At 41.0% G+C, this 23,813-nt stretch overlaps 1 protein-coding gene across 2 annotated transcripts in view; it reads right to left on the bottom strand.

Annotated features, from left to right (window-relative positions):
• Window positions 1-723: 723 nt before the first annotated feature.
• xylt2 (xylosyltransferase II) overlaps window positions 724-23,813 on the bottom strand; it is a 31,324-nt gene continuing 8,234 nt past the window's right edge. The window contains exons 2-11 of one of the 2 annotated variants that reach the window (XM_037544941.1): window positions 16,946-17,468; window positions 15,126-15,301; window positions 13,283-13,485; window positions 12,272-12,352; window positions 11,204-11,420; window positions 10,475-10,651; window positions 8,800-9,056; window positions 7,724-7,919; window positions 6,893-7,226; window positions 724-4,024 (exon numbers count right to left, since the gene is read on the bottom strand). In XM_037544941.1, coding sequence (XP_037400838.1) covers window positions 3,702-4,024; window positions 6,893-7,226; window positions 7,724-7,919; window positions 8,800-9,056; window positions 10,475-10,651; window positions 11,204-11,420; window positions 12,272-12,352; window positions 13,283-13,485; window positions 15,126-15,301; window positions 16,946-17,468 — 2,487 coding nt within the window. In that variant the 3' untranslated portion in view covers window positions 724-3,701. The remainder of the gene's footprint in view (window positions 4,025-6,892; window positions 7,227-7,723; window positions 7,920-8,799; window positions 9,057-10,474; window positions 10,652-11,203; window positions 11,421-12,271; window positions 12,353-13,282; window positions 13,486-15,125; window positions 15,302-16,945; window positions 17,469-23,813) is intronic. The other variant, XM_037544942.1, reaches the window with a different exon arrangement.

The raw sequence follows: 23,813 nt of genomic DNA, 5'->3' as shown, positions 1-23,813 counted from the left end.
TTGCAAACTGACACTGGAAGAAAACTGGCAAGTAATCAGATCAATCAGTGTACTATTAATTTCACGTTTATTGTGCCTCTGGCTGAAGTCTCTGCTTTTTAACTTCACCACAAGTTTCTCACAGCACTTTTCAAATCCTGGGGCTCTGTCCCTCAATACCATGTCTTTTAAGACTCATTTAGGAACGGGACCACCGCTCCAGATACCAACCCATGACAGACTGAGACAGACGATGCAGGACGAGGGTAATGAGTACAGACTGAAGCAGCGCTCTCCACTTGACAACAGCTGAAAATGACTTTCCTTGCTAAGAGGCATATAAATACAAAACTAATCCATTCATTCTCACACGTGTCTGTGTATACATATACATACGTACATACATACACACCTGTTGTCGTAACAAAACCTCGTATCTCCAATATGGTAACTTTACAGGGGGATGGGTTGGAAAAACAAAAAAAAAACAAACAAAAAACAAACAAAAAAAAAACATTTTACTTTTAATGCAAGTGTATGGAACCACATTTTTTTTCCCTAGTAATTTCTTTTGCTCCATTCATCTCAAAATTTCACACAGCAGCGATGAATATGAATATTATATATATTGTGTGTGTGTGTGTGTGTGTGTGTGTGTGTGTGTGTGTGTGTGTGTGTGTGTGTGTGTATATATATATATATATATATATATACACACATACATACACATATACATACACACACACACACATACATACACATACATACACACACACACACACACACACACACATATATACACACACACACACACACACACATATACACACACACACAGACACACCTTTTGATTTAAAACAAAAGGGTTCTCTGAAGCAAGAGTATGAAGACAAAAGGTCACTTTCAAATTCATCGTGATGAAATAAGAACAGTGGATATTTTCATGGTCACTGCTATTTTGAAACATGGCTTTTGGAAAAATAAATAAAAAAAAAAAGGACCCATGAAAGAAGGATGATGAATTTGCCGTGCAAAAAGCAGCTCATTTCATTCTCAGACTTCTTTTTTCGTTTCGTCAATCTTTCTGTGATATGTCCCCAAGGCCGGATGAAAAAGCTTGTTTAAGTATTAGAAAAAAAAAAAATGTACTACACTTCTCATGAAAAGAGAATGATGTGTAGGACACAAAGTGACAAGTGGACGATGGTGTTCTTCACTGATGAAGTTTAGCCAAACATCGTAAGCCTGTACTGCATTGCAGCTGTAGACTGGAACCTCATATGCAATAAGACCAGATCAAGAGTGTAACAGAGTGCAAGCATTGACATCAACAGTAACACAATATATTACTATGGGGCATTCTATTACGATCCAGCAGTAAACCAGGTGAGTGCCGAGAAGCTTGCGATTCACCTAAACCACATGATTGTCCAGGCTTCTGACAGCCTGACCATGCAGATGACCAATGAAACTGACTTATCCGTGCTCCATGTTCTTTCATAGCAAATGTTGCAAAGCTGTACAAGCTGTACAGAATGTTTGGGGAAAAAAAACAACCTGGGGCTGAACGGTTTTTTTTAAATCACTGAAATCACAATCTGAAGAAAGAAAATAAATAAATAAATGAACTTTGCCTGAAAATAACGTTGAGATGTAAGCTTATATTTCTAGATGACGGCACTGATGTTGCACGAAAATAGAGCAGCACATAGATGTCTACACTATTTTATTTGCGTTTTATTATTCAAAAGCAGTCGAGGGAAATCAGTAGGTTTTCATGTTGGTTGACTGGCGGAGGCGGCCTGAGATAACAGAGCTAACAAGTGTCATGCTGGAAGCTGATAAGGACATCATCTTCTACAGAAAGTATTTTTTTCTTAGTGAAAGATGGAAGTCGGAATCAATAATCATGCCATTAACAATATGTCCTCGGCAGTGTGCTCACATTCAGGCACTTGTGCTTCGAAGTAGCAAGGTATAAACGTAAAATACGGACTCGTAAACAAAAGAAAAACTTTGCACTTCACTGAATTAATAGACTGTATATTTTCTCCATTTTCCCAGGATGTAACACAAGTACCTGAAAGTAGTATCTGAATATTGACACCTCAGTTAACTGAGAACTCGAGTACCCAAGTACATCCCTGGTCTGATCAAGTTTGTGTGAAAATTTAATCTAATAACATGCAGTTTGTAAACTGCCTGTACAAGAGTTAGACCAATCAGAACTAACTGACTGTCAAACTTCAGTCAGCATTTAAACCAGAAATACTAGATATGCTGGCCAGAAACGGTTTCTAATAGTTTATAATCACATTTTGAATCCCAGGCTCCAATATTAGTTAGAAAAAACTTGTATTCCACAAACTGCTCATCCTTAAGTCAACTTAAGAAAATTAGTGCATAAATTTGGACATTTAGAGCCTCTTCTTCATTGCAAACTATATCTTGTGTAGGTACGACATGACCTAATGTCTGGAAGGACTGTTATGGAATCAAACAACGTTACTCAAATTTGCTGCCGAATTTGATTTGATGCTTCATTATTAGCCAGCGTACTACCACAGTATTTTAAAGTGGAATCTCAAAGTTATGTATCTAAACTCCAATCTAAAGCAATTAAATTGAAATAGACTCTTGACGATGTTCTGTAAAACCTGCCCAGCCTTGGTCTTGTTGCTACAAAACAATGCATTTTTGAGCAGAGCATGGATAGGTCAGTTGGCCAAAGATCATGAATTAGTTCTGCATTCATGGCATTTACAGCCATGAGACAAAGAGAAGACTGTTTGTTGGTACCTCAATAGTCGCTGTATCATGTACACTCACACTGTGGTGTTGCCCTAAACCATTTGCAGTCATGGACAATGCAGTGGTAAACATCTGAAGCCATTAAAAGAAGAACATGAAAGACAGCCACAGCATTACAAATGTTCACAAACAGTCCTAATCTTGTCTCCTAATGGACGGATGTCATTAGTGGTGTCCATTTGTCCATTTCGTTGCTAAACTGTACACAATGAATCCATGTGATGGTAACACTGCGCCTCTGTAAGCAGCATTTGAAACATGATCGGATGGAGCCAGAGAGCAACTGGCCTCCAACGGTGACTTCATAAGCTTCATGACTTGCGACTCTGCCAATCAGTACAGAGAAGACCTTTGCCTTTCAGTAAAGTGCACTTCATCGATCTGCTTCTGAAGTTCAGGTATTGATGCTTCAAAATAAGCATAGAAATACAGGCCAGAGGACTCCAACCACTCGCCTTCACCAGGTAGCAGAGCTTGAAATAAAGATTTTGGCCACACTTTACACTGAAGAAGAAAAATGTGCACTTCATTTTACTTGTCCAGTAAATAAAGAGTAAAAGTGCTGAGGTGGAGTGGTTTGTATCGTCAAACTCAACAAAACCAAGACTGTATGTGGATACCTCAACATTTTGTAACGTTTGCGACACCCGAAAGATACACTATGGTCATAAAATGTCCGGTGGTCCTCATGTGCAAAAGTCAATAACTGCTCTCTTAGATTCTCCCTGACAACTCCTAAACACTCAAAACAGAAGGTGCCTCGAGTACACCTCGACCTCCAGCAGCGGGATGGACCATACCCCGTAAACATCACTCACAGGGGTTCCCTGGACCCCAACCCCCCACCCCCTGCTCCCTCTTCTGTAGTTCACTTCAGTGTTCTTGCCCCCTGTTTGCCCCAAATTTCGGGGCTACCTGATGCGGCCGTTCCTTTTGACCGGCCCCAGTTCTGATTTAGGGTCTGGTGATTGCGAGCTCCAGGTGGTCTTGGCACACAGTGCTACAGTGGGGCAGAGGGAGGTATGGCTGGAGCAGATGTCTCCTGTCACCCAGAAGCCCCCCACCAAACCGTCCAGCCAGGACTCCAGAGCCTTGCCCACCAAAGAGGCCTTCTTCTGAGCCTCCTCCAGGGCAGGCTCCATGGGGGGCAGCTTCAGCACGTGGGCCAGTTGTTGGAAACCCTGTTCCATGTACACGTTGCCGGGAGGACCTGCATGCAGCCAACTATGTTCCTCTGAGAATACATCACAGAAAAGAGACAGAAGGGAGGGAAGTACAGGTTATTAGCAGAAAAATCAGAACACGAAGCCCTAAGGCTATCTTTATATAGCCGTGAGAGCTGAAAGACATCCAAAAATTACCCTGCAACAAATTTATTTATTCCACTAGTTAGAAAGATGACTAGAAAGCATTTTTCACTCATTGTATTGTGGTAAAAATCATGAATTTATCTGCAATGATATTTACATGTGCATCATTATATCATGTTTGGATGATTTTATAACAAGCTTATCTAGGATGGCATCTCAGTCTCTGGAACAATTCTGTAATAATTGCCACACTTTGGATCCCAAAGGAATCTCTACCCTGTGTAAAAGAGGGGCTTCAGGAGAGGAGAAAATGAATAATCTAGCCATGTTAACAAAGCAGAGCAAATGGTGGAACAAGCAGCTCTTCGCATGTTAACCTAATCTTGACTATCTGGACTTTGTTGCATGGTGCGAGTGGAACCACCTGCAGCTCAATGTGACAAAGACAAAGGAACTAGTGGTGGACCTGAGTGAGGTCCAGGGGGTCAGTGTGGACACTGTGGAGGATTACAAATATCTGGGAGTGCATATTGACAAACTGCACTGGGCTAAGAACACTACACCCTTCAACATCTGCCGGACTATGTCCGGATCTTCTATGAGCCTGTGGTGGCGAGTGCTATCCTCTATACTCTCTATATAGGTTGCTCTATATCCTCTATGCCCTCTATATAGGTTGAGGGTGGCAGACGCCAACAGACTCAACAAACTGATCCGCAAGTCCGGTGATGATGTGGGTGTGGAGCTGGACTCGCTGGCGGCCAGGTCGGAGAGGAGGCTCCCACCCACTCTACGACACAGTGATGAGACACAGCAGCTCATTCAGTGCAAGACTCATTCTACCGAAATGACCGCAGAGCGCCACAGGAGGTCATTCTTACCTGTGGCCATCAAACTCTATAACTCCTCCCTCAGTGTCAGATTCACAAAGTGTGGTTCATCTGTGCAAAACTCAATACCTAACTGTACTGTTCATATGTATAATAATAATAATAATAATAATAATAATAATTTGTGTGCAAAAACTCATAATAATTTGAACTGCTTTATACTAGATGTTTAATATTTATTATCACTGCCACTGTATTCATAAGAACTTAAATCTCGTGTACATATTACAAATTTCTCTCTGTGTTTATTCTTTTACATAAATGGTTGCAACTGTAATAACTGCAGTTTCCCTCTGGGATCAATAAAGGATTTTGATTGATTCTGACTATCTAGCAAGCTAATTAAGCCATCTTACTACGAGTAAAAAGTAAACTCTCGTCACATGGTGCTTCAAAAAGCATTTTCATAAAACTTTCACAATGTTGAGACTAGAGCTGGGTGTTATTATTAATGTTTATTTTTAAATGTATCGATAACAGTACCAATACCCTAATTTCAATGCTGAATCCTGAACGACACTTTCTTTGAAGCCTTCTTTTTAATAATAAAGTGTGCGTAAGGTGTTGGAAGTGAGCATATTTACTGAATGTAACGAATTAAAAGGCAAATCAAGAAAAGCCATTGAGAATAATGTGCTTGCTGCATGTAATTTAGCCAACCAATCAGCAGACAGACCAATCAAGCATGCCTATTGGCTCACAGATACTAAGAATGACTACTAAGTTATTGTCACAGACATTTTCAATTCTCTGTTGTACTGAAATAATCTGGTTGCTACTATAAAAAGGTATTGAATTTCAACATCCAGCCCTAGTTACAACAATGCATCGCAACACATGATATTGATATCGCAGTAGAAAACTAACATTGTGCATCATGGAGATGTGACAAGGCATAACGGAGAACCAACATTTTAATAATTATGCCATCTAATGAAACTGCACTGTTTGAGCACCAATCCAAATTTTTCTGACTATATAGCTTTTTAGTTTGTACCAACATGTAAGACAGTATGACTACAGTTCTTCATTCCAAGTACAAAATGTCATAAAAATACCAAATCATAAACCCAGTATTGTGAATTGTATTGTAGGGCAAGGGTATCAGTACATGCCATTAGTATAGTGTCATGCCAACTTTAAGCAACTAAAGTTCTCTTTAAATTTTACTACATAAAGCCAGCCTAAAACCCTCAAAAGGATCTTTTCAGCAGCAGTCCATGTGAGTACATCTCATTTTGGCAATGAGCCCATGTCCTCTGAAGACTTATGTACTGTCATAGTTATATATTCTTTGATCTGAAAGGCTCATTTGACAACATGGGCACAAATGCCGCATCAACCAGTATCAGCTTTGACCAGAGAGCAGAAAATGATGCTCAGCATTCAAAATGGGTGGATAGGGTTAGCAATTTAGAGGCATGCAAATTTGAAACTTAAAATGCAGCAGTGCTGGAGCACATGCGTGGAGCTGCAAGCAGATGACAAGCCTGTGCAAAAAGCCACCTACGTTAAGGCGTACATTTTAGTACAACCTCAGACCACAGAGTTTGGTTTAACACAGAAAAACAGTAAAACCATGGTAAAAAGCATGTCTCTGCTCTCAGCATCGTGTGAAATGGGCCTTTTCAAAAAGACTCAGGGGAAGTGGCTTCAGAAGGCATCAGGCTAACTGGCCAAAAACTGTGACATTTGCTATTCATTTTTTTTTTATTACTTGTTTTTCCTCACAGTTTTGTGGCCAAATCTACAACAATTTGGGGTACCAAACTGCCCTTTATGTTCTTTTGTTTGAGACACATTAAGTTTCACATCACTGTGCTTGCTCCTGTGTCCACCTCAACGTAAGGGACACCTACAAAATCATTGGACAACATTGGAACCATGAACTCTCTCTCTCACCTTTGCGAAGTGGTTCTCTTCCTTTAAAGGCCAGAGGCATGACCAGGAAGCGTGCTTCTGCGACTCGCTCCCATAGCCTCAACACACGGACCGTCCAAATTCCAGGCCGGAGAGGTCGCTGCAGTGGAGGCTTGTACTGCGTGAATTCCGCCTCCACATCGACGCTGATGTCATAAGAGGCCGCTACCACCTGTGCCGGGTCGATCCACACTATGGTGGCTGTGAGGTTGGGGCCACGAGCCCACTTCTGCACCGCCACAGGCTCATCCAGAGGGCCCATCACACCCCCAAAGCTCCGGAAGATTCTCTCTTTGGGGTCCCACTCTGTTCCAACCTGAAGGATGACAATGTGCAAAAGTGTTTGTGGTGCCCATGGACAAATTTGTATACCTTAAGAGCCTGGGATACGGACATCAACAATATTATATTTGCATAATTTCAGATACTTTTTTTTTTTTAGGGTGATGGCAGACATGTGTAACATTAGGATTTTAGTCCAAGGATCCAAAAACTTCTTATTTTCCTGCATGAAAGGGGATCCTTTGTCTATCTATGTCCAGTGGGGTGTGTTATCCACTATGAATTAATATTAGACAAATTATTACTTTTTTGCAATTTTTCACTTTTGACACCATATTTATTTATTACTCTACTTTTCTAAAAAAAAAAAAAAAAAAAAAAAAAAAAAAAAAAAAAAAAAAAAAAAAACACAACAACAACTTTATCTGATCATTTTCCAATTAAAAAAAAAAAAAAAAAAATTACTCAAGTGGGAAGGCCATTACCAAACTGCCTCCATGACTGCTGCTTTGCTCTCTTTCATTCTCTCACCTCCAGGTTCTTAAGCCTCTCAAACTCATGCAGGTTGCTCTCGAGTTGTAGAGTTGCCTGGGGAACAGCCCACACCTCCAGCATCTCCCTGCCTCCAGACACTACACTCTGCACCTCCTGTCGTACCAGGTAGCCCTGGAAACGGTCGTCATAGAAATAGAGAAGCACCGAGACAGGGTAGCCAATGGCCTCAAACCTGTGGGGAAATTCAGCAACGTTAAAGCAGAATCAGTTTTTTTAAATAGTCCCAATATATATGGCAATAAAGCTGGTTTCAAAATAAAACTTCCAGCAAGCCATGTGCTCATAGCATGGAACCAAAACAGTAGGATCTATTAACAGAGCTATCAGTCAACAATTCATCAAATAATTTATTAGATTAATATTGTTTAAATAGGTTTTTTCAGATTCCAAAACTAGAAAAGATAATTCAGAAAGCCTACACAAACATTTCATTAAAATACATAAACAGAAATGGGGCAAAAAATGCAGACATTCCACTGGGTTTTCTTACTGTAAGAGTCTGAAAAGCAACAGTTAGAAAATTTAAAATATGCATTATCGTGATGTAAATAATCATTGTTGATTCATCAAGAAGATAAATTTGAATTAATTAGAATTATTATTCATTGAGTACTCAAGCTCCACACAGCAATTATGCAGATCCTTTTAAATAATGTGTTCGGGAATGCAGATTCCCAAACACGTTATTTAAAAGTCAAATATCAGCGCTCTATCAGAATGCTCTGAAAATAATAATACAAAACTCATCAACAAATGTTCAGTACAGCATGCATTCCTTGACTCACGGATGACTACTACTGACTCAACTGTGAACAAATGAAGTGTGAAAACCACATTACGCAGGTTTTCATTACTGATTCACACATATTAATTTTCAGCTTATGACAGAAAAGACAATCAGGATGGTGATGCACTGAGCAACTGAAAATCTAATAACACAGTCATACAGTTCTAGTAGATTCACACTCAAACTAGTGACACAGCCATGTAGAAAACAGATGTTACGCGACTCCTCTAGCCCTATAAAGTGGCGAGGGTGAGGGGTGTTTCACCTGCATGCTTCACTGCTGGCGTGTGCGGTCTCCTGACTGCGCAGGCCCAGTCTGAAGAAGGAGGAGTAGGCCGTTAGGGCCACATCACTGAGTGTGCCCACACCGTCCTCCCGCTCAAAAAGACTCTCCCAGTAGGCCTTGAGTGCTACTGTGCCCGGAGGGTAGTGACCGTACAGGTGGGTGTCCAGGATGTCTATGGCCTCCTGATTCACGGTGGACTCAAATTTGCGGGCAAAGAACGTAGGCCTGGTCAGCTGCTGTTGGGGGAGAATGATGCAGGGTCACATACACTACAGTAGCTTAAAACAACTGTAGAGATAGAATATAATTAGGACAGTATTAAAAGCCATAGGGTCACTACACAACTTTCAAAATTCTAATATATTATGTATTTATTTTATGTATTCTCTCTCTCTCTCTCTCTCTCTCTCTCTCTCTCTCTCATGTATATATATATATATATATATATATATATATATATATATATATATATATAAATTATTGTCCACTGATGTGATTTTATAACTGGAAAACACAAAGGAGAACTCCACCAATTTTTCTACATTTTTGCAGAACTCAGGCCTTGAGATGCATTTTAAAAAAAAAAGCCAATCAGAATGGCTGAACGTGAAAAAGTTCATCAGAGAGAATTTACAGACTCTGATTTCTCTACACTGGTGGTGAAATGAATAAGGGGTTGCCAAGTGTACAACACAAATCCAACCAATTTTATTTACTATCCAAAATGACTAGAGAACCTACACACTGCGTTTTTATCTGTAGTGTTGATGGTAAAATAGCAGTCAATCCGCAAAAAAAGGGTTCCTTTCGTAAAACAATGTCTCACGCGTTAAACGAATTAAGTCATTCAAAATTTCACCCCATTAATTTTCTGGCAGAAATATGCGGGAGGGATTACGGGATTGCAAGCAGCATGGACATGATTTGCGGTGCAACAAAAAAAAAAAAAATCTGAGCAGGCAAATAACCCGCGGCCACCGTGCAGCGCTGATGAATTAGAAGGAAAAAAAAAAAAAAACATTTTCCATTGTCCATGCACAACAAGGATTTGCCTACATAGTCCAGTCTGGGCGAACATTTCGTAAGAGCTGTCTTAGAAAGAACGGGAATGTTTCTAACATATACAGAGCAGCTGCCTCAAACCTCTTCTTTTCCTGATGTTTGCTGTAGTTAATTTAGAGCATTATCCATATTTGCCACGGAGTAAAGTTTTGTTTATTTTTTTGAAACAGCATATTTCAATGGGAAGGTCATTGGATGATGTAATTAGATAAAAAGTACTCTCAACTACCCTGTTAATATGTCACAGAAATATATCATTCGCAGATTTGAGAGTAGCCTACTTAATTTATTTAAAATCAATGACTTCATGATTGACAGGCTCATTTACATCCTGTGTTATAGACCGGCACACTCAAGCTACACATCACTTGCAGAGGACTATTCGAAGATTTACACTTCAGATCTGAAGTCTGGTTCCCATCACCACCACTTTCAACAATTCTGCCTCCACAAGTTTCTCTACAATGGCACACTGCACGTCCAACTGCTCTGAATGATTTGTGTCAGCATAAGTAAAGCATTGTTTATCAGAAAGCTGCTTCAGTACGTTAAGCTGTATGAAACCTTATGAGGCCCAGGACTCCACACGGACCTGAATTCGGATAAGGTCAGCAGGTTTGAAGTCGTTGGGGGAGCAGCCACACCAGTCCACTATGTGCTTGTACTGGCATTTGCAGCCCAGCTTGCGGTTCCAGTTAGTCACGCGCAGGTTGTTGTCCACTAGTGTGTCACACAGGTGGCTATTGCCCAAAACCGTGTGAAAAAAAGACTGTGAAACAGAAAAACATTGGTCAGAGTCACCATTTTGGAGAGTTTTGCTATCCCCAAAAGAATACCTCTAGGATTACACCTGGGAAATATGCCAGAAACAGGAGGAACCTGAAGTAATAGAGATGTATTATTTTCCTTGATGTATAATGCATGCTTGTGCATTGATCTCACACAATAAAAAGCTAATACAATATTTTGTCACCTCTTTACTCAAATGTCCTTTGCACTCTCTTTTCCTGCTATAGCACAAATATGTACAAAATACTGTAATTTAAACTGCTGTGCACCACTGATTTCATCCTTGCCTCCTTCATAGCAAATAACAGTCTATTATCTCAAGACTATACTGGAGTATGAACATTTGGACTCCAGCCTTTTATAAGTATGCAACCAATAGAATAGCCTGGTCCACTTCAGCACTCAAGCAAACTGTTGAAATATCAAAACATCCAATTTATCACATTTCTGTTCGAGTCACTCAAACTGGACCTCTAAACAAAAGCAACAGCTGCGATCTCTATGGCAGTAGCACTAGAGGGTGAGGAGGCACCTCAGCAGGGAGCAGGGCGTAGGTGTAGAACTGCTTCAGTCCGTTCACCAGCTCATCCTGGGAGGTGACCACATACTCCACAAAGCGGCGTGTGAGTGAGAACCAGTCTGAGCCACCTGACACCTCCAGGCCCTCGGGGATGGTGCGCTCGCCCAGGCGCCACATGTGGTTGTCGCACTCGTGGAAGAGCCTGTCAAGCCCCTGCTTCTTTATGAACCTACACAGCACCACAGAAGAAGGTGAAGTTTAAAAAGGAACCCTCAGTATAAAAGTAGCTGACCAGCCAAAAGCTTTTGATATCTGAAGTCTATTTCTTTACTTTTGCACTCAAGCTACAAGCTAGAGAAGTGGCATGATCCCAAGAAAACCATGAACATGTCGTTATTATAGCATTTATTTATTTGGGGAAAATGGTATGCTTAATAAGCTTGAGTGTAAGGACAAAAAGTTACATGTGTGACAATGACTAGTTAATACTTTCAGTTAATCATATAAAATTAAATATATGATCCTGTTAAAAAAATTACTTCTACTGCTGCAACAAGTAACACATTGAAATATGACTTTCTCCAAATAATTCCTTTAATGTGTTTGTAATGAGTAATTTTTAATGAGTTAGTCATTTCCAAAATGTGAATACCTCCAGGCAAATGACCCATTTTTATTTTTTCTAAGTGACAATAAGTAAACATCTGCAGGTAACCTGACAGTGGCACTCTGATGAGTGTAGCGCAGCATTTACAATTGAAATGTTTAAAGTGTTTAAAATATAGAGCGTAAGATGTGAAACAACCTTGGCACAGACCACGTCCCGTTTAATTTTTACTGTCCAATATATTAAATTCAGCAAAGAAACAGGATGCATTTCACAGATTTGCTTTATAGTCTGTAGTTTTACGTAAACTAAAGCAATACAGTATCATAAGTGCTTTCTCAGTATCCTAAGTGTGTTCGCAGTAGATGAGCCACTGAGTAAACAGTCAGCATTAAATACGCAGCGTGTATTTTTGGATTTGCATGTCAATGAGTCAAGGAAAAGGAAGTAAAAAAAGATGGTGACCAAGCTACCTGGCGTTCTCTCTGCCATGAGACTTCAGGAAGTTTTTGTCACGGTTCTGTGAGAGAAAAACCACCAGCTCATCGTTGGTCCTGTTTGGGGACGATAGGAGAAAAAAAAAAAAAAGAAGAAGGGGGTGGGGGGGGGGTAAGAGATACAAAAAAGAAAAAGAAGAATGCATGAAGAACATAAAGAGCTGACTGGAGGCAAGCAGGAATGAATGTGATGACTTCCTCTAGATGGAATTATCCGCTCCTGACAGGATTTTGTGGTCATCAACGTCTCTGTGTGCGTTGGGCCGCAAATGCCGATTTAGCTTTTTTTCCCCTGTCTTTTTTTGAACTGCACGGTCGGCTGTGGGGATTATAAACTGCCAGGAAAGGCTATGATGTGTCGGGGAAAAAAAAAACTCCCTGAACTGATAGAGGAGAAAGAGAGATGTGCCAGCTTCACCAAACACCAGAACAAAGAGAGCTTTCACACCATGCAGCTCTCAGCCAAGACCTGCAGCCACACACATCTGTACCTTTACTGCTCAGGACCGAGTCTCTTAAAGACTAACCTAAGTGAAGAAAATATCTCCTCCCTGAATTCCACAGAAGGGAGAGGAAGCTATTCATGTTTGATAAATGCACTTTATATGCAACAGCAGCAACACTAGAAGGCCCTGTTATTGAGCGGTCTAAATCACTGTATGCTTGACTATATGCCTCTTATGCTCCCTTATACATAAACACTACTACTGAAAAGTTTCAGATCACTACTGAAAAGTTTAGAATCGCTGTTTGCTATATTAAACCAATATGCATGTATTAAAATGATCAAATTATGCTACATAATTCTAATACTGTGTAACTTCTAAGATGTCAAATTGTTGAATTAAAGACTTTAAAATGCATGCAGAACAGTGAACAGAGATGATGATTCCATGCCATCACCACAACACAGCTTGGATACAGAGCCTCTGGATACAGAGCCTTCAAATAGAGCAAATCCATGCTTTTACAGAAGATGTGACTGACCTGGTGGGGAAGTCTGTGGCACTGAGGTTGATAAAGAAGTCCCACTTCCACTCGAGCATGGACAGCAGATCCTGCATGCTGCGCAGATAGGCCTTCAGTAGGCTTGCCCCACCCCAGATAGTGACCATGCGCCAGGGTGTGGCCCTCACGTTGGGGTACAGCTCAGCCATCTGCAGAACTTCACGATGCAGGTAGTTGGAGCGCTACAGGGAATCCACACAACAAGGTCAGACAGCACTTACACAGCACAGCTGTCAGCATCCACATCTACAACTATCATACCCAATCTTACTCTTACATGCTTACAGCTGTGCTGCAGTAGTCTCGAAATTAAGGCTTCTGATAACGTATTTTGAAAGTACAAGGAATTTGTGGGAAACAACAACAACTGCTTTGGGGTTTATTTTTGAGGTACATTTCATTTTTCATTGCCTGGTGAATGCAGAAGAAATGTTTCTGCTAGGAACCTGAATATCGCATTGCTGCCCTATAACTGTAGTAGCTGCCTTAAAATCATCATAGAGAGAATGCATTATTCAAATGACTCAGATGACAAGGACAATGAGTTAAAAGCTCAAGTTAGGTTGTTTGGCATATTTGCATAAGGCATGCTGGGTATTGTAGTGACAGTACACTGATGAATGAAAACATGGAAATCACAGAATCGTGAATTCTGTTAAACTGGATAGGCTGAGGGACACAATGCTGTGCTACACAACACATGATACACATCACAAACAATCTAGTTTTAGGTCACAGAGCTCCTTAAAGAGAGTATAAAACCTCCTCTACATTTTACATTGCGACTTCACAAGCTATTGGTTGACACTGTACTTCTCAGTCCACACTTTGGCAAATTTTTTAATGATTTAAACTTTAGTCATTTGCAACAGCCTGGCCCAGCTTTGTGGGAAAGTGATGTAAATGCATTACTTCAAGTGGGTGCGCTGCAACAGAGAGACTCTAGCTCTGTTTTCTGTTTATAATAAAACATGAATGATGCTTTAAAACACATTCCCACAAAACGGGGAAAAAAAGAAAAAGCATGCTCTATTTGAAGAGCCTTGCCCTGACTCCTCAGTGCTGGTGTGATTGAAAGGGGTCGCATACAGGGAAGGAGGAACGGCTACAACTGTGTTTGGATGCAATCCATGAGAACTTTGAGCTGTACTCACACAAAGAGCAGATGCCAAAAAAGCTTTCTGATGCTTTATATGCTGATTTGCTAATTCACTGTTAGAAAATTTGATGAGCTCTGGTGAAAAGTTAATTTTAAAATATTTACATCAAGAAACCTTGGAAGCTCTTAGAAACAGAGCAAAGGAGGTGGGAACAAAGAGCAGGTGGTGCAGCACCATATATCAAAGAGTGAAAAATATACTCCCAGGAACACATTCTGACTACCCCCAGTCTTCCATGCACACCTGTTTTTCTGGGTGAAAACCCATTGATTTCCTCAAACCTTGTATTGCAACCTTTCAGGCAAACCTTAAAGGGTTCTGAAAGCACACCATATTTGTTCAAGGACCCCTGAGTGGTGTCACTGACCTATTCATTATACCACATCTCCTACAGAGGCATCCCAGAATGGCTCAATTGCTGAGCTATTAAGCTTTCAAGAGCCACTGCATCATGCTGGGGATCTACTAGTGTTGGAAGGTATTTGTAAAATTCAGTATCAATGTTTTCCAAATTCATCTCACTATTGCAGAATTTGATTAACAACAAGCATAACACTGGTGCGCAACACAAAAATCGGTCTACCGGTCCACTTTCAATATTTTTCTAGTCCTGCAGATGTTCAAAATCTCACATGCACCAGTGGTGTGACTTGGCAACCTACCCTGTCTACATGGATGTAGTAGAAATGGTCTTTGTGGTAGATGGCCTTGAGGAGCCGTTTCAGCTGCCGGACGGCTCGGCCGTGGACCATCAGAACGAAGGCCACCCTGACTGGGTTCTCCACCTTAGACAGATCATTGTCTATAATATCAGCCTGCTGAGCAGCACTGGAGAGAACTGGAGAAAAACAAAAGAGAGCACAGAATGTGTATTACTATGTACGTAAATTACCTTAAAAAGGTTCAGTTCTTCAATGTACACCTGGTCCAAAGACAAAATTTCAGGACACCACTGAATGACAAGTTCAGTCCACAACAATCAGAGTCAGTCAAATGATAAAATAAAATCTTCCTTGTTACTTATAACTCTGAGTAGACCTGTGCAATAGCGTTATATAATCAGAGACTGACAGTGATTGACAAATGACCCATTAACAGGGCTTCAAAGCAGTAATTGTGTTCTGGGAAGAGAACAGACAGAGAACTAGAGAGGGCTTATTTCATATCAAACAGCAGGGTACATAATAGTAACCAATATGTAAATTCTAAGCACTGTTGCCTCACAGCGAGGAGGGCCTGGGTTCAATTTCCCGGCCGGGTGACCGCGGTCCTCTCTGCGTGGAGTTTGCATGGTTTCCGTGTGTCTGCGTGGGTCCTCCGGTTTCCTCCCACAGTCCAAAGACATGCAGTCAGGCCAACTGGACATGCTAAACTGCCCCCAGGTGTGAGTGTGACTGTGTATACCTGTCTGTCTGGCCTGCGATGGGCTGTCCAGGGTATATCCTGCCTTCTGCCTGATGACCACTGGGATAGGCTCCAGTTTTTTTGGAGTTCCAAATATTGCCGGAGGAAAATTCTCAGCATTGTGTACAGCTTAAGTGCCCCGATGGTTTAGAGGAGTTACAACATTATGAGAACAGAACTCTTTGTGGTTACCCTCAGGCATCTATAGCAGAGTTCCAGACAAACTCTCTTACAATAAAAGAAACAACTTTTTTTATCTATTTATAAAGCACAAAGACATGGTTCTAAAACTCACCAAGTCACACATTTAGCAGCCTGTCTTTTCTCCAGAAGAGGAGCTATTGGCACACAAGTTGCTTTTGCATTTGACATTTAGGAAAAAACAGTCACAAACCCACAGCAATCTCACAAATACAAGTGTTTCCAAGTTTCAGAACAAGAGGTGAAATAGTTTATTACTAAAATGTGTTAAGATAATCTTACATATATAATAGTGACTTTCATTAAACTTAATGTTATAAAAAATTATATATATATATATATATATATATATATATATATATATATATATATATATATATATATATGTGTATGTATGTGTGTGTGTGTGTGTGTGTGTGTGTGTGTGTGTGTGTGTGTGTGTGTGTGTGTGTGTGTGTGTGTGTGTGATAAAGACAGTACAGAAAGTAGGTTTAACCTGCTGTGGATTGTTTATATTTGAAACAATCAGAAATACCAAAATAATGTGTTTATTACTTCTACATATTACCCAGGCCTTACCCCGAGGTACATTCTTGCATTAAATTATTCACCAATTTAACAGCTTTTTCCTTACCCCAAGTGTAGCTGAAACAGGACGCTTTTGTTGCAACGTGTCAATCCCACTATTCACCACGATGAAAACTGCATACCTAAATCACACATTTGCTTCAAACCATGTGTTGTGCTACTTTATTGCAGCTCCAGTAAAAAAACTAAAAACGACAACTTCAGACATCAAACATGTCCTGGCTCATCGTCTACATATGCGGTGAGGGCCAAGTCTGTGAATCTGACTACATCGAAGAAAGGCTCCTACCGTGCTGTGGGCAGAACTGAGGCAGAGACTGCGGCATCAGCTCTCCAGACTGGTGCTGGCACACAATGTTAGCGAGCTCCTGACGGCACTGGCGGGAGCTCGCGCGGTGCAGAGCAGACAGGGCGTCCTTCCCTGAGATCTCGCATTTGGGTACAAAGTCACTGTTCGGGATCTGAGGGGCGCCTTCCACACTGCCTGGTTCTCCTGGAACAGGCAGTGGAATCTTGCCCCCCTCCCCTGCCCGCATATCTGTGAAGTTACGGCTGCTAGATGGGTCGTAAGGGGCGATGCCATCGGCCGCCACACCGGGACCCTGCATGTTTAGGCTCTTGTCTATCATGGAGGGCTTTGATCGGCGCTTGGCCCCCTTCCTGAGGGCTTGAGTGACGGCAGCCTGCTCCAGGCCCTCCTTCCTCCAGCTACGATAGCCCCCGGAAAGGGCATTCTGCCTCTCAGAGGATTCAAGGTCCCTCTTTAGGTCCTGGTTGTTGTGGTCAGGCAGCTTAGACCGCCTGTGAATCTGCTGAAGGGAAACAGAAAATGACAAGCAGATGAGCCAAACCAGTAAGCAGTAAGAATAAGAACCAAATTTATTTTCAGCATGTTACACACACAAGGAACTTGGGAGAGTGCAGCTATGCAACATACTAAACAGATCAGACAAGCAGGTGACGCTCAAACAGAGTAAGGAGCACTAAAGTACAAAGCACTTAGTCAGTACATAACATTATCAAAGGGAAAAATGCAAATGGCCAAAAGTATGTGGACACCCTGATATCGAGGAATAACAGCAGCTTAGCCACAAATTGGCAGGTCAGGCACAGGTCTACCGCTCACAGACAGAAGCCACCAATTGCTGAAGTACATAGCATGTAAAAATTGCAGCCATGATCTCTGATGTGAAAGACATTGGGCCTCATTCACCAACTGTTCTTATGAAGAAATTGCATCTTGAAACCCACTCATGCAGTTTTCACAAAGATTGTGACGTTCACCAGTGTTTACTTATTTGGGATTTGTTCTTAGGTAAGAACAGAGTCTACACACAGTCAAGAGCACAACATGAATCTGACCTTTCTCAAGAACAAATTTAAGAAAAAGCTTAGGAAGATATTGGTGATTGAGCCCCACTGAGTGTTGGCTTTTAAGGGTGTGGTTTTTTTTTTTTCTTGTGGATTTTTGCTCCCTTTGCTGCGAATGGAAACTGTCCTAGATACACAGAACGTGTAACTGTACAATGGCTATAATGTTAAAGCCCCCGTTAAAGCCTCGAAGTTTGGGGGGAGGCTAGTTAATGCAGCACTGAGTTGATGCATCATCTTCTTCCTACAGTTGAAGTGCACTGCTGGTCATCACACTCTCATAATATCAAGTTACTTCTCTTGCAGTACGATCCTGCAACAGGTTTAAAAGGAAATCATGAAAATAAGCAGACAGGGGCTTTATACTGATAAAGTTGCCCCAATTTATAGATTTTTCAAAATTGCTAAAAAACAGCTCACCTGGGGCAGTCATGAGCTGGAGGTTAGGGAACCGGCCTTGTGACCGGAAGATCGCCGGTTCGATCCCCAGAGCTGACAGCACATGACTGAGGTGTCCTCGAGCAAGACACCTAACCCCCAACTGCTCCCTTGGGTTAAATGCGGAGGTGAAATTGACCCGTTGTGGGAGTAATAAGGGTCACTTAATCTATATGTATGCATGAATATGGGCATATATGCAGGGTACGATAAGGCCTATAATCCAGCGTTATTTACAGTATTTTACAGTGTATTGAAAGTTACACAGTAAATGTTATTACTTTAACAATGATACTAACATTCAAAATGGTTATTTCTTTATTACACAGGCCAACACTACACTGACACTGTATTAGGTGTATAAAAACATCCACACAGAATGTGATGGATGTCAGGCTACACTGTACATCTACAGGCTCATATTACAGTTAATCAGAACATAAGCCAGTGTTAAATTATGTCCCATCCACATTCCTAACTTTGCTTTCAACGTACTGCAGGGCATGTTTCAATGTGTTTCTATCTGTAGCAACAATCACAATTATGTTATGGCTCCACAAAGTAGTTTGGTGATGAGAGACAAGTATTCACAGAGCAGTGCATCAACTCAAAACTCACAGAAGAGATTTTTTTTTTTTTTTTAACAGACCAAACTAATGATGATTCACACCCGGAGAACAATAAAAACCCACTGACGTGACACAATGTGGGCCCAGAGGCACAACCTGTTCACTTTTTTGTTATTTTGTTTGTTTGTTTTTTTTATTTACAATCCAATCTGAGCCATTTTTAAACAGAGCCACCTCGTTTGGGAGGAAGTAAGTTACAGGAAACAGATTTCTAATGAGGACAGTGAGTCACAATGAATGGAGCTGCATAAAACCCCAAACACTGTAAAAGCTCCCACCAAAAACTACTCAGAACCGCATTGGTGTGTTTCAATTTTAATATGAATTCACAATACCTAAAGGCATTTTTATGAGAAGATAGCATGATATTTTGGCTTTCTGAGCCCTGGAATACAAGTTGGAAGAGTGGCACTTAAACAGGGCTATGAAAAACTGAGCAGATGTTTTTTTTATTCAAGATTTGCAATAAAAAAGCTATTTAAGAAGGAACAGAAGGAAAAGGATGGATATTATAGTAGATAGTGGTTGTTCTCGTTCGTAGTCTCTGTAAATGGTTTAAATCTGTCTTTTTATGACATGTAGTTGAACAACAACAGCAACAGCTATTTGTTATTATTATCAGCACCAACATTATTTTTTTCCACTTCTAATATTGATACGTGATCTGCGAGTATCGGTAAGTATCATACCTAGTACCGATGCATATAATCACAATCATGCAGAGCACAGCTAAATTTATTTATGTAGCACTTTTTACAACAGGTGTTCTCACAAAGCAGCTTTACAGAACAACCAGCATTACAGAAAGAAAAGAAAAGAGAAGATCCGGGTCCGAGTCCCCATGAGCGTCGCCAGTGGCAAGGAAAGACTCCCTAAAGAGGAAGATCCCTTGAGAGGAACCAAGGCTCAGGAGGGGAACCCGTCCTCCTACGGTAGACAATGGATAGCAAAAAGTATTATACAAGTATTATACAAAGTGGGAAAAAGAAAAGCAGTGATTAACTTTATTAATGTATGATTATGCAGCAGCAGCTGCATCTGAGGGTGAGGATTGCACAGCGTTGTAAAGAAACAAGCTCATGCAAAAACCTCTTATCTACGTTTTATTTGCATTATTTGTAAACTCTTCTTACCCACGGCAAAGCGTTTATGTTTCATGATAAACGGACAAACAAATTGTCCAACATTACAAAATAAAATTGTTCTGACAGCGACAATGAAATTAAACACTTCAAAATTTGTTTATTTACTATGTCATGAGTATTTACCATTTTATAATTATTAACAAGACCGTATGTTAGAGGTAAATTTAAAACTTTTTGTGCAAAATGGAGAAAAAAACCAAAACAAAACACACAGAATAATACACCTCTGGTACACAGAAGCCGGTAGCAGCATCTCCGTCTTGGCTAAAGCAGAACCAGTGCTGTTTCATGGCTAAATTCCTCAAATTATTTGTCTCATCCCTGCTCCTCACACACCCAAAGATACAGATATTAGTCATTCCTGGCATCATCAGCAGCCGTTTTCAGCAGAGTTCTCTGTTACTCGGCAGAGTAAACAGCCAGATTTGATCTTGCTTTGTTTATTGTTTCTGCACTCTTTACTCTGAATAAAATCGCATTCGTACAGGCTACGCAGAAGACATCGTGTGGCACTGTAAATCTGACCAGGTAGGTGTTTTATGGGTCTGTCCAACAGCAGAAATAATCCGTGTATGTGTGTGTTGTGTACATTGTGAATCACTTACTTATGAAAAGACCACAGGCCGCATTTTTTATTCTTACTATCAATCAGAGCCACAATGGACTGATTAATCGATTATGGAATTGGTTAGTCGCAGTCATATTTATCACAGTAACAAATCGTCTACACAGACAGGGGAGCGGGCTTCAATCCACACAAACACATGCCCATCCTAACAAGGAAAAAGGGAAGAAAGAGCCACTGACCGAGCGAGAGCTACAGAGCAGCAGCGAGAGAGCGAGAGCTTAATGAAGCAGGCTGGTAGAGACTGTAAACAGAAGTAGGCAAGTGGAGCTGGAGGGTTGCCATGCTCTAAGCTCCCCAAGAAGATCACTGTCTGACAGCGACCGAATGGTCTTATCAGCACAATCTCCAGTAGCCCCAGTAACACTGCCCCATTAATTAGGTCTGTGGCTCACGGTCCAAACCCCTCCCTGCTACTGGGCTTTCACGATACCACTGCTGTGACCCACCACTCCTGCTTTCACTCCTGCTTTCCCACCTCTCTACACTATTTGACTGTAAATACAAAGCAACCCATGCATATGCACTGTGCACCAAAGCCAACACTGCTGCACGTGTCTCAAACACTCAACGAAACTTTCTAAAAACAGACATTCAGTGCAGGATCAAATGACAGGGAGACAGATAAGAACCGAACAGGCAGGGGTGGCATTTTCCTGTACCTGCTATCAACTTCCACTGCACTCACGTACCTCTGCCCTGGTGATGCAGAGAGCATTTGTTGTTCGGTCTTGTAAGTTGCACGCAATCATCTGCTGTAAGATGGAACCAGGAAAGCATGTTGAATGTGTGAACAGGTAACACACATCTCTAACGCGCACCTTTAATCATGTCTGTCATGTGGGCTCGGCAAGCTAATTAAGACGGATGGAGGAGGGCATGCAAGAAACAAATCTGCCATGCCAGTTCGTTTCGTTTATATTATCCCTTGCATCCCGTGGGACATATTCCTCCTTTATTTCATTAATAAATTACTTTTACAACACGCATACTATTAGATATATTAATGCTAATATTATCCATTTCTCTAACAAGCGGCTCACAGTGAGGTGTTCTGAGGGCATCGGCTATAAATGCCACTCATTTCAGTTATTATTATATATTTTTTATTTTAATTTAAATTTAATTCAGTAACGTAAAACACTGAAGTCCAAAGCCAACCACAGTCTGATATTCACCAAACGCAATATGGTCATCGTGGACACTTCAAACTCCTCACTGCATTTTGCACCAACATGCATTTTCAGTCAAATCACATTCTCTAGCCGTTTGTCCTACGGCACACATACATCACTAGTACAGAATAATAACTGTACTAACTGTAATAACTGTTTTTATTGTTGATTCAGCCTTACTTCAAGCGCATCATGCCAGCTCAGCCTAGTATTACTGCTTAGCATCTGATAAAGTAATTTAGGATATTTTGATAGATAAACAATCTTATCAGATATAGCTTTATGAGTAGCTTTATGCAGGGACCTACCTGTGTGTATATATGAAGATAAAACACTGGCTATGTTTACATGAAAAGACCAATGACCACCCAATGACTGCTGGGATAGGCTCCAGCACCCCCCTGATGGAGAATCTTCGTGCCCACTACAATCTTTACGTGCCCACTACAAGTAATCCGATGCAGAATGACGCGCATGCGTGGAGCAGCGCTGAGAGTAAACGTTACCATGACAGCGAACATCATGCGAGATCCTGTCAGCGTGAGAGGAGTTTCCAGTTGGCGCGCTTGAGATTTTAATTGCTTTAAACTGACGTCAGACTCAGAGAAACGTCCTTCACATGCACTTATAAAGGAAGACATCATGCTCGGATAGAATCGGATAGAAATTGTATTCCGATTGGCCTCAATCAGACTAGTCTATTCCGATTGAGCTATTAGTCAGATTATTAACGGATTCAGGCTGCATGTAAACGTGGCTACTGACACCGAACGGCTTCCCTGACCAGAAAGACTAACTGTAATTATGTTTAAGACATTACTCTTACTGTAGCTGTGCAGTGTAAACGTAGTCTTCAGACTACTTCACCTGTTAAAGCTTTAGCGGTTTCATTATTCTAACAAGAAGCAAGTCATAGGCCGCCCCACACAGTCATCTAAACCGCTTATCTTTCTGGGTTGCGGGGGAGATGGAGCCTAAAAACAAGATTTCTTAAACCTTTAGGAGAAACTATCAAACTCTAGCAAGAAAAAAGTAAGCTTGTGACAAAGAACCAAGTCTCTGAGCAGAAAGCATGTTTAGTTGAACTGCTTTATACAAGATGATTCATATTTATTATTACAGTCACCGCCACTTTACTATATTCATAAGTACTTAAATCTTGTGTACTTACTGCAATTTTTCTCTTTATCTTTGTTTTACATTATTAAAGTGTTTATTCTTTTACATAAATGGTTGCAACTGTAACAACTGCAATTTCCCTCTGGGATCAATTAAGGATTCTGATCTTCCACGGTTTAAGCAGACGTGACAGGTAAGGCGTAGTCAGTATTTCCAGCTGCTTTTTTCTGTGAGCGCTGAAAACACAGTGGTGTGAGGCTGCAAATAACTTACTACTCCTGGCCTCAAGTGCAGTTTACTGGCAAACCCAGCACTGCACCAAGGTCCAATTTTAATATCGTCCTCCAGAAATTGAGGTGAGTAAAATGTAGTACAGCAGCTGATACTGGCTGAAATATCACGACACAAAAAGGACAGCTGCTTATTTCTAGTACTCCCTTTTAGCGACTGTTGCAATGATCAGCCAGCGAAAGCACATTTAACATGACCCGTCTAATTTCTGCCATGCACAATAACACACCTACCTGAGGTACGGCTATATACGTAAATAGCACCTTACATCTCAGTTCCATTCCACCCACCCCTGCATTACAACTGCACTCATTCCTGAAGTTCTTGTGAAACCAGGTAAAATTTTAGTTGTTTTGAGGCTACA

The sequence above is a fragment of the Pygocentrus nattereri genome, chromosome 14 (genome assembly GCF_015220715.1).
Source record: "Pygocentrus nattereri isolate fPygNat1 chromosome 14, fPygNat1.pri, whole genome shotgun sequence".
Lineage (NCBI taxonomy): Eukaryota > Metazoa > Chordata > Actinopteri > Characiformes > Serrasalmidae > Pygocentrus > Pygocentrus nattereri.
Note: the sequence above shows the minus strand (reverse complement) of the source record. Positions and strands in the feature narration are given on the sequence as shown.